The sequence below is a fragment of the Dendrobates tinctorius genome, unplaced genomic scaffold, assembly GCF_039654945.1.
Source record: "Dendrobates tinctorius isolate UK_male_01 unplaced genomic scaffold, ASM3965494v1 ptg000201l, whole genome shotgun sequence".
In the NCBI taxonomy this organism is placed as follows: Eukaryota; Metazoa; Chordata; class Amphibia; order Anura; family Dendrobatidae; genus Dendrobates; species Dendrobates tinctorius.
The window spans coordinates 15,058,788-15,082,797 of record NW_027361868.1 but is presented as its reverse complement, the minus strand read 5'-3'; the positions used below and the strand labels follow the sequence as shown (position 1 = coordinate 15,082,797).

Genomic DNA, 24,010 nt, shown 5'->3' with positions numbered 1-24,010 from the left:
CGCGGGTAATAATTGTAATCCCAGATCCCCATCACTAACGGTGTTCAGCGGGTTATCTGCACCTGTAAGCGACAAACGCTGGCCCTTTCAATGTAGCGCACATGCAGCCACGGACATGTAAGGGCATGACACACCAGTTATTGGCCAATCTCACGTGCCAGAGCCTCGCGTGTCCCTCTAGTAAGCCGGACTCGGACCGCGGGGCATGACGGAGTCTCGTTCGTTAACGGAATTAAGCCTGCAATGTGTGCATCTTTTTTGTGGCTGGATGGTTGAGGTTGCCCGTGTTGAGTCAAATTACGCCGCAGGCTCCACTCCTGGTGGTGCCCTTCTGGACATTCCTTTAAGGTTCAGCTTTGCAACCATACTTCCCACGTAAAACAAACACTTTGCCTTCATGAACGCTGTTTGGAGGGTCGTGACTTGTGAGAATAACGCCGCCCAATAAGTTAACCTGCTAGAGAGATCCTTCTTTGCTCCCAAGCATGACATCACACTCCCTAGGAGGAAGGTAATGCCACTGTGGCGACCGTACTCCTGGGGGCGACACACGTGCACTGATGCCCAGGCACTGCTCGATGAATCTGCTGGTACATTGACCCAGACCACTACATTCCCCACGCACTCTACACGGCCTGAATCTGACCCTGATGAAACTCAGGTTACCCTTCCCATATACTGTTCCATCTTACATGGTGACAAAGAGGAAGCTGCAGATGAAAGTGCAGGTTTGGCCCACCCGCCGTCAGACAGACCACCGTACTATCAGGGGCCCTGTGCCAGTGCCGTCGCCAACGAGTGAGCCCCCCCTGCTTGCTCAGGATCACAGCACTTGCGAGGTTGAAATACTGTGCAGTGAGATGGAAGATGGGGACGACGAGGAGTCCAGACTAGTACAGGGATTCCCTAGCGAGGAGACTTATTTCATTGTTTTCAATGTTGGGACAGCAATTTTTGGGGAGTACTATACTCTGGAGAATGATAGATGGGGCCCACCATACACTGGAACATTCCAAAGGTTCACATCAGACACTGGAGCAGCATTTCCAGGGCCCATTATACACTAGAGCATTAGAAATGGGGCCCATTATGTATGGAGCATTATTTGGGCCCATAAGACAGTGGAGCTTCATCCATGGGGACCAACATATACTGTAGCATTATGTGGAGCTCATCATATACTGTTTCAAACATTATATGGGACCAATGATTCTGTATGGAGAAATAGATGGGCCTCGTCATGAGATGTAAAATGTGAAGTATTTTTCTTTGTAGTATACCACTATTTCTCTGCCGTATCGGAGCAGCATGAGTTGTGGTATGTGTTAAAGGGGCGCTCTTTCGCCCAGGGCACATGAAAACCTGGAGCCAGCCCTACCCCCCACAACTTTAGCCAAATAACCCCCATTTTTCAGTGCGTAACTAATATTATGAAGTAAATAAAGGGTGACAAGCTTCAGTAATAAGAATTTATGCTTTTGGCATTCAAATGGGCACTCTAAGTGTGTTTCCTGTCCTCCTCTCACTGCCGACTTTTCTTCCCCATTGACTTACATTTGGTTTCGTGTTTCAGTCGGACCCCCGACTTTTCCCTATAGTCGGCCGATTTCGTTCGACCCGACTTTTGCGAAAGTCGGGTTTCGCGAAACCCAACTCAACCCGAAAAAAGGCAAAGTCGCTCATCTCTATTGATGACATTTAGCGGAAAAACTTCATCACATGATACTGCAAAAAAGGAGAAAAGGAGTAATAATTCAATAAAACTTAAGGCCGGGTGCCCACGATCCGGAAGTAACAGCGCTTTGGACACAGCATATGTCCGCTGCATCCAAAGCGCTGGCACTGGCGTCTATTGAACGCAGGTAAATCTGCATGTGTTCGCTGAACCGTACAGATTCACCGCGTCCAATACATTCTACGGGTGACATTTGTCTTGCAGAAACTAGCGTGTTCACAATAGAAATTGACATGCTGTGGTCTGTCTGTGCAGGTGAGCCGAGGGTGTCTCTGGACGCATAGTGGACATGGGATTTCTTGAAATCCCATCCACTCTGCTGTAGCATCTGGCCGCTGTGGGTTAGACGCTGCATATGTACACAGCGTTTACTGATCATGTGCACCTACCCTAGCAAACTTTTATTTCATTAAGTTAAAACACAATTATTGAGGTTTTCAGACGTATCACTGGTGAAACAGTGAGGACAGGGGCTGAACAATGCTATTTCTCAGTACAATAAATGTATCAGTCATGATACATAACATTAACCCCTTCCTGACATTGGATGTACTATTCTGTGCCCTGGGACTTAATGCCCATGGACGGAATAGTACGTCATAAGCGATCACTCGCACTCACGGGGGAGCGCGGCTGATCGCGGCCGGGTGTCAGCTGATTCTCACAGCTGACACCCGGCACTAAGTGCCAGGAGCGGTCAAACATGATCGCAGCGTTCCGGAGCCAGCAGAGGGGCTAACAAAAATTATAGCTCTCAAAATGTGGTGATGCAAATCTATTTTTTGCAATAAAAAGCATCTTTTAGTGTATGACAGCTGCCAAACATAAAAACCCGCTATAAAAACCCGCTATGAATAGTAAATCAAACCCCCTTTATCAACCTCTTAGTTAGGGAAAAAATAATGAAATAAAAAAATTTATTTATTTCCATTTTCCTGTTAGAGTTAGGGTTAGAGTTAGAGTTAGGGTTGGGGTTAGAGTTGGGGTTGGGGCTAAAGTTAGGTTTAGGGTTGGGGCTAAAGTTAGGGTTAGGGTTGGGGCTAAAGTTAGGATTAGGGTTAGGGTTGGGATTAGAGTTAAAGTTGGGATTAGGGTTAGGGGTGTGTTGGGGTTAGGGTTGGAGTTAGAATTGGCACATCACTGTTTAGGCACATCAGGGTGTGGCACCCCTGAGGGTCCAGTCACCACAGAGGTACTGCACCTAATCCAGAGGTGTGGTATCCCACACTCAGGTAAGGAGGGAGCACCACCCAGGACTTCCACACTTGCACCCAACACATGCTAGTTCAGTAAGGGCATCTGGGTGTACCCTTCGGGAGGATGGCCTCATCCCAGGCTGGCTAGGAAAGGGTGTTGGAGTCAGTGGAAAAGGTAGAGAAGGGGAGGAGCTTAGGAGGTGGTGTGAGAAGGGACATCCAATCAGTGACAGTTGGTGGGCAGAGTTAAGGCTGAGGTAAACGGAAGATTGTTCTAGAAAGGGTCAGTTGGTGACAGGACAGCGGAGGAGTCAGTCAGACGCAGGGGAGAGAGAAAGAGTGAGGAGAGCTGAAGGAATCTTCCGGAAGGACAGAAGGGGTCCTAAGGGTCCTAGTGTGAAAGCCACCTGTGGGGCCCATATCCAGACGTGGAAGGACCAGGCCACAGTGAGGGAGCCGGCCCCTAAGTCTAGTGGAGGATAACAAACGAGGCTCAGCTAGCAAGCCGGAGGCTGAGATAACTTCAAGTGCCCCAGCCGCAACCACAGGCTTTCCCCAAAAAGGCTGTCAGATAGGAGCAAGGGGACTTTGAGAACGTCACCTGACAGGTTCCGCGGCTGCTGACTCGGGGACAGTGCTTGTGAAGGCACAGGGCAGGGGAGAAAATGGAGATCAGCGCAGAGAGGCGGCCAAGAAAGGCGGACACAAAAGGGAGTCCTGGAGACATGCTTCCCAAACTATCTGGAAGTTTGCTGGCCCTCTGACCTGGAGGACACAGTGCAAGCGGGTAACTGTACTAAAACAGTGAGTAAAAAAGCTCTGCCTATGGAGAGCAGTAACAAATTGGCTGCATCATCATCGGCCCCGGAGGATCTGTTCTGCAGCGCTGGTCACCTCTGACCGGAAACCACAGGTGGCGTCACGACTCCATTTTCCTTCCCATTTTCACATCATCTTCTCCTCCTCATTGTCATCCATCATCCTTCATAAAACATCCATCTATACTGGATGCCCAGGGCCACGGACTGGGTCACTGCCATGGTGACACATCCCTCTTTAAAGAACCTGACCGGCCTGGTACCGAGTAACTTAAGGCCCTGTGGGGGTGTTCCAATGGGCTCTCCAAACACGACATGGTGTCTGATCTCAATTCCAGCCAATTCTGCATTGAAAAAGTCAACATGTGCTCCTTCCATTCCGAGCTCTGCCATGCGCCCAAATAGTGGTTTACCCCCAAATAAGGGATATCAGCATACTCAGGATAAATTGTATAACAGCTTTTGGGGTCCAATTTCTCTTGTTACCCTTGGGAAAATAAAAAATTGGGGGCGAAAAGATTTTTTATTTTTAGGGCTCTACATTATAAACTTCTGTGAAGCACTTGGAGGTTCAAAGTGCTCACCATATATCTAGATAAGTTCCTTAAGGGGTCTACTTTCCAAAATGGTGTCACTTATGGGGGGTTTCCAATGGTTAAGGCACATCAGGTACTCTCCAAACGCGAAATGGCTTCCGATCTGAATTCCAGCCAATTTTGCATTGAAAAGTCAAACAGCGCTCCTTCCGTTCCAAGCTCTGCCATGTGCCCAAACAGTTGTTTACCTGCATATATGGGGTACCAGCATACTCAGGACAAATTGTATAACAACTTTTGGGGTCCAATTTCTCCTATTACCCTTGGTAAAATAAAACAAATTGGATCTGAAGTACATTTTTTGTGAAAAAAAGTTAAATGTTCATTTTGCTTTAAACATTACAAAAATTCCTGTGAAGCACCTGAAGGGTTAATAAACTTCTTGAATGTGGTTTTGAGCACCTTGAGGGGTGCAGTTTTTAGAGTGGTGTCACTTTTGGGTATTTTCTATCATAAAGACCCCTCAAAGTTGCTTGAAATGTGATGTGGTCCCTAAAAAAAAAAATGGTGTTGTGAAAATGAGAAATCGCTGGTCAACTTTTAACACTTATAACTTCCTAACAAAAAAAAATTTTGATTCCAAAATTGTGCTGATGTAAAGTAGGCATATGGGAAATGTTATTTATTGACTATTTTGCATGACATATTTCTCTGTTTTAAGGGCATGAAAATTCAAATTTGTAAAATTGCAAAATTTTCAAATTTTTCACCAAATTTCCATTTTTTTCCACAAATAAACGCAAGTCAAATCAAAGAAATTTTACCATTATCATGAAGTACAATATGTCACGAGAAAACATTGTCAGAATCACCAGGATCCTTGGAAGCTTTCCAAAGTTATTACCTCATAAAGGGACAGTGGTCAGAAGAGTAAAAATTGGCCCGGTCATTATCATGCAAACCACCCTTGAGGGTAAAGGGGTGAAGTGCTCCTAGTAACATTTACAACCACACACCAGGTGCAGGCCTGTATATACTGTATACAAATAGAGTTATACTGTTTGTAATAGTACCTACAGATGCACATCTGACTCCTTTTTCTCCTTTTTGTGGTATCATTTTCGAGAAAGAATGTCTACATGGAGGCGGACACTCAGACGCAGTCTTCTATGTCTACGTGTCCACCTCCTGTAGGCATACACTCCCGAAAATGATGCACGTCAGAGCGCACATTTGCGTTCCATCATCATTACAATCTATGGCACCGTCAGTGCGTACACCCAGACCCCGTTTTGTGGGGTTTTCGGACATATATCCCAACGGGACACAAAACGCAAACATAGCCTTATTGTGCAGAAAGATCCCGGTAGGGCAGTAGGATACTATTTTTCTATTACATTATTGAAATAAGTGGAACTCACATCTTGGAATAAAGAAGAAGTAGGTGGTACACAGTATTTTCTGTAGAAAGAAAGAACTCTTGGGGTGCACTATGCACACAATGTGCTTTCGGTTCTCAATATTTCTTTAAGAAACATATTCTGCGTTCCATGAACGTAAACCTATAACACAATTGTGGAGACACAGCATTGTATCTTAATTAACCAGACATCTATTTTTTAATAAACCAAGAAGAATAGACTGTTATCTGTATGTTGGCTTTTGAATACATGTGTTTGTCAAGAAAAAAGACTTTTGCTTGTGTAAGCCTGTAATATTGATATTTAATATAACATACTGTGGTCTTATCCTTGATGACTAGTGAAGTTAACTGATATGCTAATTATGCATTATGCAGACCTGATAGTTTGGTGACTTCGAAAACAGAAGAGGAAAAACTATGCAAATAGATTAAATAATTGAGTAATGCTACTTGATCTCATCTCCATCCTTACACTTTATGTCAATACTGAATGAAGGACACTTGTTAATTATAAAAAGAGGTTACATGCCTCTATAGAGAAGACAAAGAGAGACAGAGATTCTGCCAAGACATCCAAACATCCAGGGGACCCTACAGGCTGCTGCCAAGTCATAATGGCTCCATCATGAGGGACACGTTTCTATCATTCTACAGGAAACGACCTTGGCCCCAGGTGTAAGAATGCAGATCTGCTCCATTGACCATCGCTGAACCATGGATACGTTTGGAGAAAGCATGGATTGTGACTGGCTGGTCACCTGGCTCCATGGAGATGTTTGAAGAAGCCAGGTTGTGACCTTCTATGATTCTATGATTCTATGATTCTTCGTGTCAACTGGCCTTATACCTGAATGGACTGTCATCTTCCTATGTTTGTCGTTACCTCCTCTCTGTGTGCGTGCCACAGGTGGGGTAGTCGACCCTGGCAGGTATGAAGTAACAGCTGCCATCATCCCGGCTAGTCAGCGGAAGGGTGAGACTCTGTAATGTTTATCATCTTGGGGTATTTTGCTGTGACTGTTCTACGTGTTATCTGATTGTTTTGTGGTTCAATAAAGTATCGCCACACTGTTTTACCCTCACCCTGTGTTGTCTGAGTAATGATATGCCCACGTTAAAGGGAGAGCAGGGGGTTCGGCAGGATGATCCCTGGTCCATGCAGTTTCAGCTAGCGAACCTTGGCGCCCGCCGACCCCCGGAGTCTCTACAATAATAATCTTAAAGAAAAAAATAATTGACTATTGTTAAGGCACTACATTCATTATTTAAAAATATGTGACATAAGACATAATGAAGAACTCTTAGCTTCGTAGTTTACATAGGGTACAACAAGGTAATTCTTCATGAGATCTTAATAGAAAATTTTACCCAGTTCTTTGCAACAGTTCTGAAAATAGCTGGACAAGCGTGAGCTGCATGTTTCAGAACTTTTATAGAAGTGAAGAAATTGTTGCCTATGCACATTGCCCCTCTCCTTTCACGAGTCCTCGTTCTGAAGATATGTAGGTGCCGGACTCAGAAGTCACATCTTTAGAGCATAGTGCGTGGACATGCCATCAATATCGGAGATGAGAATCTCATTCAAAGGCTATTACCATGTTATTGTATGTAAACAAATGTTATTGGTCTTTGCAATTTTTATGGCTATTCTGGATGAATTTTAGTCTAAGTGTCTTTTTGATCACCACTTGTTCGGCTATTATGCAGCCAAAATACCAAGGTATTGCATACTCCATAGTAATGAGACCCATAAAGTTTCCACTGAAATGTGAGTAATCCCATGGACAGGAATTAAATATCTTTAGTAAAAAACCAGTGGAGAACTCCCAGGCATATGTCCAGAGAGTGTACAGGAGACATCTAATAAGAAGATGACATTTTCCATCCAGATATAGTGACATTTTCTCTATGACGAATATTGCAGTTCCGTATATAAAAACCGCCCAAATGCTGCTCACACCGATCAGTTTCCAGCTGGAGGTGGCAGCCAAATCCCAGGATGCAGTAAACAATATTTCACATAAAAGTCCATGGAGTGCATATATGTACCAACGCCAGAGTCCACTGAGACATGCGGATTTCTGCTTCTGCACTGTCATTGTTTTGGTGGTAAATCACATCCTGAAAAACCAAAAAAATAATAAAAATATTAAAGATCATGAAAAATTATATACAAGGTGTTCTAGGAGCGCTTTCTCTTGTGGAATCTAAAACAAGAGTTATGGGTTTATTCCAATCTTTAAACATCATTGCCTATCAATAGAGCCCCAGACCGGGGTTCTGAAATGTCCCTTCTGAATGAAGTAGCTGCCAGGTCTGAGCACCATCGCTCCATTCATTTACGGGAATGATGAAGATAGGCAAAGGCTGAACTTGGCCATATCTGGCAGTTGTATAGAGATAGAATGGAGCAATAGGATAAAAAAGTTATCACCTATCCTATGAATAAGTAATAATGTTACTCACTTGTCCCCGCTGAACTCTGTCGTACTCCATGTCAGGCTTTGCAGATGGCCCAGTGTGATCCCATGTGATCATCTTCCTGGACCTATATATGGCCCACGAAGGTACACAACTGTGCCTTGGTATTAAGACTTTTAGTATTCTGGCAGTGCCGTAACTATAAACTTCGGGGCCGCGGGGCAAAACTTCATAGTGGGGCCCCTCAACATTTCAATTACTAGAGGTTGTGCAGAACGTGGTGAAGCCTGCTACTCATTGTTGTATACAACACACAGGCTTCACCACGTTCCGCAAGACCTTTAATAGATTTTGTTTATGATGCAAGTTTTAGAAGTTAAATATTCAGTGAATATGTTTGGAAAATTAATAAGGTGAATAATTCCAAATATTGCACAATTTTTCAAATAACTGTATGTGTTTATTAAATATTAAGTAGTTTTAAACAGTGTATATTTAAACTTTGTTCACTTAAACATAACAATACTTAAACATTACCAATTTGTTGAGTTTTAAACAGCAGCTACGTAAACATTTGTTTCCTAACTTTCAGAGAAGCGAATTCATCAATTACTTTGTCAAAGTTGATCTGTTGAGCTCGATCATTCTCAATTGAAAGTAAAGCTAAGCTGCTGAGTAGAGTTGAGCGACTTTGGTCGGATCGGGTTTCATGAAACAAAATTTGAGTCGGATGAAACTGGTCCGGCTAGGGCAAATAAAGTCAGAGTTTCGTCCGAAACCCGACCCCAATGCAAGTCAATGGGGAATAAAAGTCGGCATTGAGTGGGTGAATGTTATCCGCTCAATGCCGACTTTTATTCCCCACTGACTTGCATTGGGGTCGGGTTTTGGACGAAACTCTGACTTTTTTTGCCCTAGTCGGATCAGTTTCATCGGAAACAAATTTTGTTTCGTGAAACCTGATCCGACCAAAGTCGCTCAACTCTACTGCTGAGTCTTTCTTGAGCCATAGTACTTCTCAAGGAGTATTTTATGAGTTTAAGTTTAGAGAAGGATCGTTCAGCTTTAGGCTGCTTTCACACATCCGTCTTTTTGAATCCGGCACGATGCGGCAAAAAAAGTGAAAACCGGATCCAGAATTGGATCCGGTTTTGTCACATAGAAAGTAATGATCGCCGCATCGTGCCGGATGTACATGCGGCGGCCCCGGTTCTTTCCGGATACGGCAAAAATGCGCTGTCCGGCGTCTGCAAAAAATGTTCCCTGCAACGTTTTTTGGCAGCGCCGGAACGGCTTTTTAAAGTGCGCATGCCTGGACACTGTGTGATTTAACCCCACAGGTGCCCGTCAAGCGCAAGACTCGTTTACTCTCCATACCTTTCTTTGTCTGACTCACTCGTCCCCCTGCTCTCTCCAGATGGCTCTCATCGCAGCAGCTCCCGTCTCTACAGCGCGGCTCTCGTCTCTACAGCTGGCTCTCGTCGCCCGGTGCTGCGGCTCCTTTAATTTTATCCAGGCCACATCCGGCGACGCATCCACATCCGGTGTCACCGGTACAGGCCGGTTCTGGTGGCACGGCTTTTCACCGCACGCCGCCGGAACCCTGAAACCGGATGTGTGAAAGCAGCCTTAGACACAGTCACAGGAACAGTCAAATACATGATGCACGATGCACGCTGTGCAAACGTCTGGATAGCTTGATGAAAGTGAAGAATGCTCGACTATTAGGAAATCAGCAAATTCCATAACACTTTTCATTTTTTCCAGTTGCTTTTGAAACAAATTTTTTACTGAGCATAACTGTGAAGGAAAGGCTGGAGTTACATCATCTGCAAACTTGTTAACAAAATCAACACTAGACTTCCGCCTCTCTTCCCCCTCGCAGCAATATAGACCTGCAGAATGGAGAGGGGCAGGGCTTTTCACAGCTTGTCACAGGGATATTTGTGTCTGCTGAGACTGTCTCCTCTCAATGCTGAGAGTTTGTTACAGTGTGCACTGTGCCTGCCTCGCCAACTCTCTGTGATCTCCAGACTAACATATGGTTACAAATCTTGTGCTATGAGACTCTCCAGGCCAGTGCAGGTTTCCATTCATTGACAGCTGGCAGAGCTCCTGGAAATTATTGAAATGAGAGTCTCCTGTCCTCCGGGTGACATTGTCTGACAGGAAAGTTTGCCCCCTGTACTCCCCCAACCCCACCCCCCCATCTTGACACAGGCACAAACCCCTCTCCATGTCACCTACCCCCTCATGGTGCTGGCACATCCCAACCCCCATATTCCACCCCCTCCACACGATGCTGGCACATCACCCCTCTCCATGTTTATAGTATATGGAGGACTATGCGGGTGCAGTATACTATATGGAGCACTATGATGGTGCATTATAATGGGTGACTATGGATGATGCACTATAATATACGGAGCCAATTATACTATGTGGAAGCCATTATAATACTGGGAGGGCTCTGTAGGGGGGCATGATAATACTTGAAGGACTATGAGGAAGCCTTTATACTTTATGGAGGGCGATTAAAAGGGACACTGTCACCAGTGTCACTTACTTGGTGGCTCAGTGTAGTTTTCATAAAATCACTGTTCAACCAGTTTGAGATTAACATTGTATGACTAACCAAATAGTCCAGCACATTCATTTACTGCTAAATATGAAGCAGGGAAAACAGTAATTATATTAAAATTACAGCAAGCAGCTCAGTAAGTTTTTTTGGAAGTGCATTGAGCAGCAAGGTGGTGTGCTGGTGAAAGGGGAAAAAAAAAAAAAAAAAAAAACTCTTTTAAATCTTCTTCCTGAGCGAGTGTGAACGAGCTGAGTGTGACCTGAGCGTAAGTGCGAACTGTGGTAAGTGTGTGACTTGAAATTCAGTGAAGAGGTATTTGGAAAACCTATAACAAATACCTGTGTGAGTTGCTGAATTGTAAGTTGCTGAGTGCTTTCTACCTGTTCAATTTTTGGGGTGCTTTGGGGGCTTGTTTAACCTATATTTTCTCTCTTCAGGGTTAATCTCTTCTTTTACTATCTGTGTTTTTAAGGGTAAACTATATTGCATTTAAATCTTGAGGTGTAACTATATTCACAAGGGGTTAATTAAGGGTGGGAGTTCATACAGTAATTAAGGGTTTATAAGGGGCAGCTGGTTGGGGCTCAACTCCTTTTGGAAGTGCATTGAGCAGCAAGGTGGTGTGCTGGTGAAGGGAAAAAAAAAAAAAAACTTCTTCCTGAGCGAGTGTGAACGAGCTGAGTGTGACCTGAGCGTAAGTGCGAACTGTGGTAAGTGTGTGACTTGAAATTCAGTGACTTTAGATTCAGAGAGTTTCCAAGGGAGGTCTTACTGAATTGCTGTTATAGTAATATTTTTTTTTTTTTTATTTTTTTTTAATTTATTTTTGCTTATCTTATTGTCTGGTGCAATCCCCATTAGGATGTGCTCCACTATTGCCAATGCCATCCAGTGCACGTCTTGCCGCATGTATGAAATCCTTGAACAGCCGGTGGAGGGTGCATACTGCTGTGCAAGATGTGAGCACGTTGTGCATTTGGAAGCCCAGATACTGGATCTAAATGTGCAGCTGGCAACACTGAGATCCATAGACAATATGGAAAGGAGTCTTCTGCTCACTGAGCAGACGCTCAATGGGATAGATGAGGGGGGGATGCTAGGTTGGAGCTGCAGGACAATGAAGCAGCTAGCTGGGTGACAGTTAGAAGGCGGGGTAGAGGGAAGAGCACCAGGGAGGCTAGTCCTGATCTGGCACACCCCAATAAGTTTGCTAAGTTGGCAGATGAGGGGAGTGTCAGTGCAGGAGTAGCACTGCTGCAGCAAGGCATGTCCTCTGAAAGCCGGAGGAGTGTCTGCTCCAGTAAGGGGGGAAATAGGAGAGCAGGGCAGGCCAGACAGGTTCTGGTAGTGGGAGACTCAATTATTAGGGGAACAGATAGGGCAATCTGTCACAAAGACAGGGATCGTCGAACGGTGTGCTGCCTACCTGGCGCTCGAGTCCGACACATCGCTGATCGGGATGACAGATTACTGGGAGGGGCTGGTGAGGATCCAGCGGTCATGGTGCACATTGGCACAAATGACAAAGTTAGAGGTAGGTGGAAGGTCCTTAAAGATGATTTCAGGGAATTAGGCTGTAAGCTTAAAGCAAGGACCTCCAAGGTGGTATTTTCGGAAATACTTCCTGTACCACGTGCCACACCAGAGAGGCAACGGGAGATTAGGGAGGTTAATAAGTGGCTCAGGAATTGGTGTAGGAAGGAGGGGTTTGGGTTCCTGCAGAACTGGGCCAACTTCTCAGTTGGCTACAGGTTCTATGCTAGGGACGGGCTGCACCTCAATGGGGAGGGTGCAGCTGTGCTGGGGGAGAAAATGGCTAGAAGGTTGGAGGAGTGTTTAAACTAGGGACGGGGGGGAGGGTATTCCTTTTATAGGAGGGGAAGACAGTGCAGATAGAGACCTGGGCACAAATAATGACATTGGGGGTGGGGGTGGCATGGGGGGTGGGGTTAGAACAGTTAATAATTTAAGAAAGAATAGAGGTACAGAGAGATACATAAAGTGCATGTATACTAATGCCAGAAGCCTCGCCAACAAGATGGAGGAATTGGAGTTAATGTTATTGGAACATAGTTATGACATGGTGGGGATATCTGAGACATGGCTGGACGAGAGCCATGACTGGGCGGCTAATTTACAGGGCTATAGTCTGTTCAGAAATGACCGTACAAATAAGCGAGGGGGAGGCGTGTGTTTATATGTAAAATCATCCTTAAAACCCATCCTTCGTGATAATATATATGAATCTAATGAAAATGTAGAGTCCCTGTGGGTAGAGATAAGGGGAGGGGGGGAAAAATAATAAATTACTGATAGGGGTTTGTTATAAATCTCCAAAAATAATGGAAGCTACAGAGAATATCCTCATAAAGCAAATAGATGAAGCTGCGACTCAAGGAGAAGTCGTTATTATGGGGGACTTCAACTACCCTGAAATACATTGGGGAACAGAAACCTGCAGTTCCAGCAAAGGTAATAGGTTTTTGACTACTATGAGAGACAATTACCTTTCAAAACTGGTTCAGGACCCAACAAGAGGGGGGGCACTGCTAGACCTAATATTAACCAACAGGCCAGACCGCATATCAAATGTAAGGGTTGGGGGTCACTTGGGTAACAGTGATCACAAATTAATAAGTTTTCATGTATCCTTTAATAAGATGTGTAGTAGAGGGGTTACAAGGACACTAAACTTCAGGAAGGCAAATTTCCAACGGATGAGAGATGATCTTGGTGCAATTAACTGGGACGATATCCTGAGACATAAAAATACACAAAGAAAATGGGAGACGTTTATTAGCATCCTGAATAGGACCTGTGCACAATATATACCGTATGGGAATAAACATGCGAGATATAGGAGGAAACCACTATGGCTAAATAGAGCTGTAAGGGGCGCAATAAGAGATAAAAATAAAGCATTTAGAGAATTATAGCAAGTAGGTAGTGATGAGGCATTAAATAAATACAGAAGATTAAATAAATTCTGTAAAAAGCAAATCAAGACAGCAAAGATTGAGACAGAGAGACTCATTGCCAGAGAAAGTAAAAATAATCCCAAAATATTCTTTAACTGCATAAATAGTAAGAAGCTAAAAAATTATAGTGTTGGTCCCCTTAAAAATAGTCTGGGTGAAATGGTGGATGAGGATGAGGAAAAAGCCAATATGCTAAATGACTTTTTTTCAACAGTATTTACACAAGAAAATGCCATGATGGATAACATGATCAGGGATAAAAATTCTCCATTAAATGTCACCTGCTTAATCCAGCAGGAAGTACGGCGGCGTCTACAAATCACTAAAATTGACAAATCCCCGGGCCCGGATGGGATACACCCCCGAGTACTGCAGGAATTAAGCACAGTCATTGATAGACCACTATTTTTAATCTTTAAAGATTCCATAATAACAGGGTCTGTACCACAGGACTGGCGTATAGCAAATGTGGTGCCAATATTCAAAAAGGGGACAAAAACTGAACTTGGAAATTATAGGCCTGTAAGTTTAACCTCAACTGTGGGTAAAATCCTGGAGGGTTTTCTAAGAGATACTATACTGGAGTATCTGGAGAAGAATAACCTTATGACCCAATATCAACATGGGTTTACAAGAGACCGTTCCTGTCAGACTAATCTGATAAGCTTTTATGAAGAGGTAAGTTCCGGACTGGACCAAGGGAATGCAGTGGACGTGGTGTACATGGACTTTTCAAAAGCTTTTGATACGGTGCCACACAAAAGGTTGATACATAAAATGAGAACAATGGGGATAGGGGAAAATATGTGTAGGTGGGTTAAGAGCTGGCTCAGGGATAGGAAACAAAGGGTGGTTATTAATGGAGCACACTCGGACTGGGTCACGGTTAGCAGTGGGGTACCACAGGGGTCAGTTTTGGGCCCGCTTCTTTTTAACATATTTATTAATGACCTTGTAGGGGGCATAGAGAGTAGAATTTCAATATTTGCAGATGACACTAAACTCTGCAGGGTAATTAATACAGAGGAGGACAATTTTATATTACAGGAGGATTTATGTAAACTAGAAGCTTGGGCTGATAAATGGCAAATGAGCTTTAATGGGGATAAATGTAAGGTCATGCACTTGGGTAGAACGAACAAGTTGTATAATTATGTGCTTAATTGTAAAACACTGGGCAAAACAGTCACTGAAAAAGACCTGGGTGTATGGGTGGACGACAAACTCACATTTAGTGGCCAGAGTCAAGCAGCTGCTGCAAAGGCAAATAAAATAATGGGATGCATTAAAAGAGGCATAGATGCTCATGAGGAGAACATAATTTTACCTCTATATAAGTCACTAGTGCGACCACACTTAGAATACTGTGTACAGTTCTGGTCTCCGGTGTATAAGAAAGACATAGCTGAACTGGAGCGGGTGCAGAGAAGAGCGACCAAGTTTATTAGGGAACTAGGGGGTCTGCAATACCAAGACAGGTTATTACACTTGGGGTTATTTAGTTTGGAGAATCGAAGGCTTAGGGGTGATCTTATTACAATGTATAAATATATGCGGGGACAATACAAAGACCTTTCTAATGATCTTTTTACTCTTAGACCTGTGACGGGGACAAGGGGGCATCCTCTACGTCTGGAGGAAAGAAGGTTTAAGCATACTCACAGACGCGGATTCTTTACTGTAAGAGCAGTGAGACTATGGAACTCTCTGCCATATGATGTTGTAATGAGTGATTCACTACTAAAATTTAAGAAGGGACTGGATGCCTTTCTTGAAAAGTATAATATTACAGGGTATATACACTAGTCTCCTTAATATTGCGTTGATCCAGGGAGCTAGTCTGATTGCCGTATGTGGAGTCGGGAAGGAATTTTTTTCCCCAATGTGAAGCTTACTGTTGCCACATGGGGTTTTTTTGCCTTCCTCTGGATCAACATGTTAGGGCAAGTTAGGATAGGAAATGGGTTGAACTAGATGGACTTAAAGTCTCCCTTCAACCTTAATTACTATGTTACTATGTTACTATGTTACTAAGTGACACATCACTGGAATCCGGGTCTCTATCTCTACATTATGCTGCTTTCAGATGGGATGGCAAAATCCTGGTGACAGTGTCCCTTTAAGGCTGTGAGGGGGCCATAATACAGTGTGAAGAGATGTAGGGGCCATTATACTGTATGAAGGGCTGTGTGGGGTTCACAATGGGAATCATACCGTAGAAGAGGGGTAGTCTTATACGGCGAGTATATTCCAAACTCTGTATTTTAACTGGAAAATTTGGGGGTCGTCTTATATGCCGGAAAATACGGTAATGCTAAATACTCTCTACCTACACACGCACTACAACTACTATATGCGACACAGACTGCACTGACGATCCGACACTGGCCGCTGACCGATGAGCAATGGCCAATGAGCAGTCGGCAGTTTGGGTAAACAAGACCTCAGTGTCAGTGCACGTCACGTCGCGGCCGCTGCCTGAATTATTGGCTGAGTCACCGCCTGGCGCGACACCACACGATCAGCTAACAGTCTACTGTCTGCCAAAGAGCTCCTGTTACTAAGCGAAATAGCGTTTCCCCGTTTAAAGTATAGATGAACAAAAACATTTACGCTTGCACTTTCATGGATCTTTTCATTATTTTTATTAACTTTAAACTCGAATAATATAGGAGCTGGGTATTTTATGAGAAATTAAAGTATTAAAATACAATTTTTTACCATCAGTTTGGGGCCCTTTGGGTGGTTGGGGCCCCGGGGCAGTGCCCCGGCTGCCCCGGTTGTAGTTACGGCCCTGTATTCTGGAGTTCTGTGTGTTTGCAGCCTCCAGGACCTCTGTTACCTGTTTCCAGTCTCCAGTCCATCTGCGGTCTCCAGTACATCTGCTAAACGATCTTTGGTTTTCTGGCGGTCTCCAGGACCACTGCTAACTGTTCTTGGTCTTCTGTCCGCCTGCGGTCTCCAGAACATCTGCCACCTGTCCCTGATCTCTTGTCCACCTACGTTGCTAGTGCTTCACCTGCCAGCTGCACTGGTGCCTGTAGCTCATGTGCCCACCAAGACCTTGGGCTTGGAGGATCCACCTAAGGCAATCCCTGCATGTGTTACGGCTGTTGAATAGCCATGAAACATGCAGCTGTTGAGAGTCAAACATATTTTTTGAGCACACTGAAGTCACTCGGTTAGCACCCGCGCATGTTCCGATAACACCTTATCCCAGCACGTACGCTCATCACTATTGGTGGTATATTCCTAAGATATGCAGTAAATGCTTATTAGACAGAGGCCCGATTGCTGTTCCTCCACTTCCCAGTGATTGCTAGGAAGCATCAGCAACAGTGCTTGAAGGTGTGGCTCCATTTAGACTCCTGTCTCTGCTGCCACAAAGACCGCCATTTATTATAATGGCCTTCCCACATGGTCTCCGTAGAAAGCCAAGTAGGGTCAACAGAAGAAAAAGTGACGTGGCTGTTTGCCACCTCATTTTGCAATAGGTGGGTGTCCTATTCTTATGCCACCAATGTCCACCTTGAGTAAACCCCAATCAGGAGTTAAAGGGGTCCTCTTCTCCAACATATGGACCTTCTACTAGCATTTTTCAAAGTGCAATTTCTTACTAAACAAATTAAACACATTACCTCGAAATTCTTGGAAAACCCTTGACAGTAGTAGTCTGTATATATTAATCTGAGGCACAGAAGTTGGCAGCAGATGACGTTACTCAATTGTTGATTTGTAGACATTGATCTGTAGACATTGTACTAGATAAGATAGGACGGGAAGTGTCACGACCAAGCACAATGTTAAATGATAGCGTCAAGGGCCAAAAGTCAAATTAATATTTTACTAGAGCTCAAATACTGGGGTTACTGTACATGAATGTCCGAGGGACCGAGATCATGGAAGCTGCAGCAGACTAGAAGCACAGCAGGTTTTCATTTATAGAGGTAAAGTGTAATGAAACCTATAAACTTTGTTCCCCAAAGATAAAGAATGAGAATGGCTCATTGATGTGAAAAGTATTTGCCCCCTTTAACTATAGTGTATTTGTGACACTGTACAGATTTTGATGTTTCCGGCAGCTACATAAGGTCACCAGTGTATGTGGAGCTCTTCACTACAGCAGGAGGGGAAAGCTATTCCAATAATCTAATGTCATAAATAAGTACACCCTTGCAAAAGTCAAAAATTATGTGCCAATTATTCATATCTAAGATGGAATGAAATTTACAAATCTTGTGTTTGGTTAAAGTAATTTTGCAGAAATTTAGTAATGATGACCTATCCTTAGACTAGGTCATCAATATGAGATGGATGATCTTCTGACTCCTGCTGCACCCCAGCGATCAGCTGATTGAAAGGACTGCAGAGTGAATGGGAACAGCTCCGTACTGTCATGTCGGACGCTGTTCACACCACAGCGTCCGGCAGGCAGAGGTAGTTCCACCTCCAGCCACTATAGCCTCAGTGGCGCCGGCTTGATCTTCAGGCTCTCGGGGGTTAATCTTGCTGGAGACCAGGTTGGATGGTTAGTCACGCCCACGGTCTTTAAATAGTCATGCTGGCCTATGGGCGTCGCCGATTATAGCTTGTGTTTCATACCAAGTGGTTCCGGTCTGGAGTGGAGGTGTTGCAGAGAGAGAGATTCGTATCTGGTGTCGTATGATCCATCGTTATCCTTTCTCCTTCCCATATTTGTGTTTAGTTGTGCCCTGTTCACATTACTGTATATTCCTGTGTGTGTGCGGCGCAGTGCAGTTTAAGTTCTCCCTGTCTGTCTTATTTGTGTGGGAGCTTTGGTGGTGTGTCTCCTCACTGGGTGGAGGGTGGAGGGTTAAGTGCAGGGCTGAGCAGGAGATAAGGAAAGGTCGGAGGCTCAGGCATTTGCACCTTCAGCAAAAACCCTGGGTTGAGGGTCAGACAGGGTTTCCCCTAGTGAAAGGGACACCACAGGGGCCCCGGGTATTTCTGCCTTAGTTGTCCTAAGCCCCGCGTGACATTATAATCGGCCCACATTTTTTCAGGAGTCCATGGATCCCATGGATTCCATAACCCGCCAGTTGGCGGCGCTGTCCTTACAGGTCTCCGAGTTGAAAGGGGCAGTTCAGCAGCAGGGCCTGGTAGTAGCAAAGGTGCAAACGGCATCTGCAGGTATCGGTGCAGAGCCGAAGTTTCCGCTGCCAGAACGATTTTCAGGCGATCGCAGCAAATTTGTCGTATTTCGGGAGGCCTGCAAGTTATTCTTCCGCATGCGGCCAATCTCCTCAGGTAATGAGGCCCAGCGAGTAGGGCTGGTGTTGTCATTACTGAGTGGTGACCCCCAAGCATGGGCATTTTCCTTACCAGCTGACTCTGCTACATTTCATTCGGTCGATAATGTTTTTTCTGCCCTCGGGCTCATTTACGATGACCCTGACCGACTGTCTCTAGCGGAATCTAAAATCCGCGCCCTCCGCCAGGGGGAGCGCTTGGCAGAAGACTATTGTTCGGAATTTCGCCGCTGGGCTGTAGACACACAGTGGAATGACCCAGCACTGCGGAGCCAGTTTATTCATGGGGTATCAGGGAGGGTGAAACAAGCCCTCCTGATGTATGAGACTCCGGCATCATTGGAGTCTGCCATGAGTTTGGTGATACGTATTGATCGCCGTTTTCGCCAGGGGGCACAGGAGATGCTACCTCTGGGGGAAAGCAGAGGTGCAGGTGTGGTTGAAGTAGATGAGTCCCCTGAACCTATGCAGATTGCTGGCGTGGCACAGGTTCAGCCTCGCGCTCCGGGATTCCGGAAGCCCGGAGCATGTTTCTACTGTGGTAAAAGAGGTCATTATGTTAACGTTTGCCCGGTACTACCTAAGAGGATAACGACGGATCATACGACACCAGATACGAATCTCTCTCTCTGCAACACCTCCACTCCAGACCGGAACCGCTTGGTATGAAAACACAAGCTATAATCGGCGACGCCCATATGCCAGTATGACTATTTAAAGACCGTGGGCGTGACTAACCTTCCAACCTGGTCTCCAGCAGGATTAACCCCCGAGAGCCTGAAGATCAAGCCGGCGCCACTGAGGCTATAGTGGCTGGAGGTGGAACTACCTCTGCCTGCCGGACGCTGTGGTGTGAACTGCGTCCGACATGACACGTACACTGAGCAGTGGCCACGAACGGTACTTCAAGTTTCTCACACTCAACTATAAAAATATAAAACTTAATTTTTTTTGGGGGACATTACATCTTTATTTTTCATAAATGTACTAAGGATATTGTACACTACGCAGACAGATGAGCGGATCTTTTGAATTTCGAATTCGCCAGTTTTGCCAAATTATCCCCAAGATATACAGTATATTTGATGAGAGAGAGAGGACCCCGCTGACCATAAGGGTCTACACTCTACAAGATAGAAAGAGAGGACCCTGTTGATCATAAAACCTTAATCTCTACAGGAGAGAGAGAGGACCCCACTGACCATAAGAGCTTACACTCTACAGAAGAGAGAGAGGACCCCGCTGACCATAAGAGCTTACACTCTACAGGAGAGAGAGAGGACCCCGCTGACCATAAGAGCTTACACTCTACAGGAGAGAAGAGAGAGAGAGGACCCCACTGACCATAAGAGCTTACACTCTACAGGAGAGAGAGGACCCCACTGACCATAAGAGCTTACACTCTACAGGAGAGAGATGACCCCACTGACCATAAGAGCTTACACTCTACAGGAGAGAGAGAGGATCCCACTGACCATAAGAGCTTATACTCTACAGGAGAGAGAGGACTCCACTGACCATAAGAGCTTACACTCTACAGAAGAGAGAGAGGACCCCGCTGACCATAAGAGCTTACACTCTACAGGAGAGAGAGAGGACCCCGCTGACCATAAGAGCTTACACTCTACAGGAGAGAGAGAGAGAGAGGACCCCACTGACCATAAGAGCTTACACTCTACAGGAGAGAGAGGACCCCACTGACCATAAGAGCTTACACTCTACAGGAGAGAGAGGACCCCACTGACCATAAGAGCTTATACTCTACAGGAGAGAGAGGACCCCACTGACCATAAGAGCTTACACTCTACAGGAGAGAGAGAGGATCCCACTGACCATAAGAGCTTATACTCTACAGGAGAGAGAGGACCCCACTGACCATAAGAGCTTACACTCTACAGAAGAGAGAGAGGACCCACTGACCATAAGAGCTTATACTCTACAGGAGAGAGAGGACCCCACTGACCATAAGAGCTTACACTCTACAGGAGAGAGAGAGGATCCCACTGACCATAAGAGCTTATACTCTACAGGAGAGAGAGGACCCCACTGACCATAAGAGCTTACACTCTACAGAAGAGAGAGAGGACCCACTGACCATAAGAGCTTATACTCTACAGGAGAGAGAGGACCCCACTGACTATAAGAGCTTACACTCTACAGGAGAGAGAGGACCCCGCCTGCCATAAGAGCTTACACTCTACAGGAGAGAGAGAGGACCCCACTGACCATAAGAGCTTACACTCTACAGGAGAGAGAGAGGACCCCACTGACCATAACAACTTACACTATACAGGAGAGAGAGAGGACCCCGCTGACCATAAGAGCTTACACTCTACAGGAGAGAGAGGATCCCACTGACCATAAGAGATTACACTATACAGGAGAGAGAGAGGACCCCACTAACCATAAGAGCTTACACTCTACAGGAGAGAGAGAGAGAGGACCCCACTGACCATAAGAGCTTACACTCTACAGGAGAGAGAGGACCCCACTGACCATAAGAGCTTACACTCTACAGGAGAGAGAGAGGACCCCACTGACCATAAGAGCTTACACTCTACAGGAGAGAGAGAGAGAGGACCCCACTGACCATAAGAGCTTACACTCTACAGGAGAGAGAGAAGACCCCACTTACCATAAGAACTTACACTCTACAGGATAGAGAGAGGACCCCACTGACCATAAGAGCTTACACTCTACAGGAGAGAGAGGACCCTGCTGACCATAAGAACTTACACTCTACAGGAGAGAGAGAGGACCCCACTGACCATAAGAGCTTACACTCTACATGAGAGAGAGAGGACCCCACTGACCATAAGAGCTTACACTCTACAGGAGAGAGAGAGGACCCCACTGACCATAAGAGCTTATCTGATAATGCCAACTTGGACTTAACTAAAGTCAACTCATTAGGTGACAAATACTTTGGACATTAATATCTCCATAACGAAGAAGCAAAATTACATTAAAAAAAGTTTTATTGCGCAGACATTGAAAAATTTGGAGAAAGGTCCTCTTTTAAAGAAATACTCTCACATCAGTAGATGATGGCACTTCACTAGGATATTCTATCACTTTATTGGAGGTCTGAGCTTCAGACCGCCACCAGTTCTGAGAAAAAAAGGGCAGATGTAAGTGAAGGGGGTTGGCTGCAGGTCCCTGTGTGGCAAATTTCCAGAAGTACCTCTGTAAAAGAAAAAAAAGTGACATTGATCTTTCTCAGGATTGGTGGTTGGACCCCTTGTCATTTTAAAGTGATGATATATCTTTGTAATGTGCCATCACCTGCTTAGATGGGAAAACCACTCTTAAGGATTTGCTCTCGTACTTACAGAATAAAGACGTTCTCACGGTTCTCTCCTCTTCAGGACACGTTCTTGATGTGGCTCTGTTCAGTACTTGATCACTCGATGTTGATGACACTTAATCTAGTTAATATTTTCTCAGGCTGAATACTTAACACAAATAACCTTGATCAATATCGTGGATTGTGAAAGCTACTTGAAGATGGAGGACAGAACCATATGTGTGATGTTCGCTGCTCTTTTACAAAGGTCACTAGTAAATCCATGCAATAAAAAAAGACAGAAGCGTTGAGCAGGTGTTTAATGAACTGATAGATACAAGATCATTGCTTATCAATAGGCAGCGATAAGACTTCAGCTTCACTTTATAATGGTTAGAGCAGATGCACCTTAGTGCATGACATGTGTCACCTATGAACAGTCTGACAGTCTACGTACGGAATTAAAGTCGTTTTATACAATGGTCCATCAACATTTGATTGTCAGGTATCCTTCACTTGGTAACTCTGATGATCGGCTGATTGAAGGAGTTCTGGTGCTGTCATTGTGATTGTGCCTGGTTCTGTAGTTCACAGTCACAGTACCAGGCACAGTCACAATAATAAATACAGCACTGTGTCTAGGTGACATGAGAGTTGACGTGGTACTTTGCTACCATTGCTCAACAGGGGTGCTTAGAATCCTGGAATCATAGAATGTTAGGGTTGGAAGGGAGTGGGACTTCCAGGGTCGCCGTGCCCAACCCCCTGCTCAATGCAGGAATCACTAAACCATCTCAGACATGTGTCTGTCCAGCCTCTGGTTGAAGACTTCCATTGAAGGAGAACTCACCACCTCTCGTGGCAGCCTGTTCCACTCATTGATCACCCTCACTGTCAAAAGTTTTTTCTAATATCTAATCTGTATCTTCTCCCTTTCAGTTTCATCCCATTGCTTCTCGTATTTCCATGTGCAAATGACATTCCACCAGATATTTGTTTCAGCGCCCCTTTTATCAAATATTGATTGACTATATGCTATAGAAATCTCAGTACTAAAAATCCAGAAACTCTATAATTGGCTTACATAGCGGATTACCTTTATGAATCAATGACATTATTCCATACCGATTCTGCAAATTCATACCTGAACCATCTGAGCATTACTTGCTCCATTTTGGCACAAAACTTGGTCATTTAAACCCAGGGGTAGAGATGAATGCATCAAGCAAAATTCGAACCTAAGGATTCTCAAATAGAAGATAAATACAGCTCTGGCAAAAATTAAGAGACTACTTTCAAATGTTCAGTTTGTCTGAGTTTTCTCTTTATAGGTATATTTTTGAGTAAAATGTAAATTGTTCTTTTAGTCTTCAAACTTCTGACAACTTGTCTCCGAATTTCCAAGCAATAAATTTTGTATTTTTTTCTGACAAAAATAAATGGTCAAAATTAAAAAAAAAAACCCAGTGCTTTCAGACTTCAAATAATCCAAAGAAAATAAGTTCATAATGATTTAGAAACAATAATACTAATGTTTTAGCTCAGGAAGAGTCCAGAAATCAATATTTTGTGGAATAACCATGATTTGTAAAAGCAACTTTTATGCGTCTTGCTTGCCACCAGTCTTTCACACTGCTTCTGGCGCAAAAATGTAAGCAGTTCTTCTTTGTTTGATGGCTTGTGAGTATCCATCATCCTCTTGATTACATTCCAGAGGTTTTCAATGGGGTTCAGGTCTGGAGAATGGGCTGCCCATGACAGGGTGT

At 44.6% G+C, this 24,010-nt stretch overlaps 1 protein-coding gene across 1 annotated transcript; it reads right to left on the bottom strand.

The window, feature by feature from the left end:
- Positions 1–6,164: 6,164 nt before the first annotated feature.
- TMEM229B (transmembrane protein 229B) lies at positions 6,165–22,456 on the bottom strand. The gene is made up of 2 exons (XM_073553451.1): positions 22,291–22,456; positions 6,165–7,829 (listed from the first exon to the last, which is right to left on the bottom strand). Exon 2 carries the CDS (start codon positions 7,805–7,807, stop codon positions 7,328–7,330), a length of 480 nt encoding a protein of 159 aa, XP_073409552.1. The 5' UTR covers positions 7,808–7,829; positions 22,291–22,456; the 3' UTR covers positions 6,165–7,327.
- Positions 22,457–24,010: the final 1,554 nt, after the last annotated feature.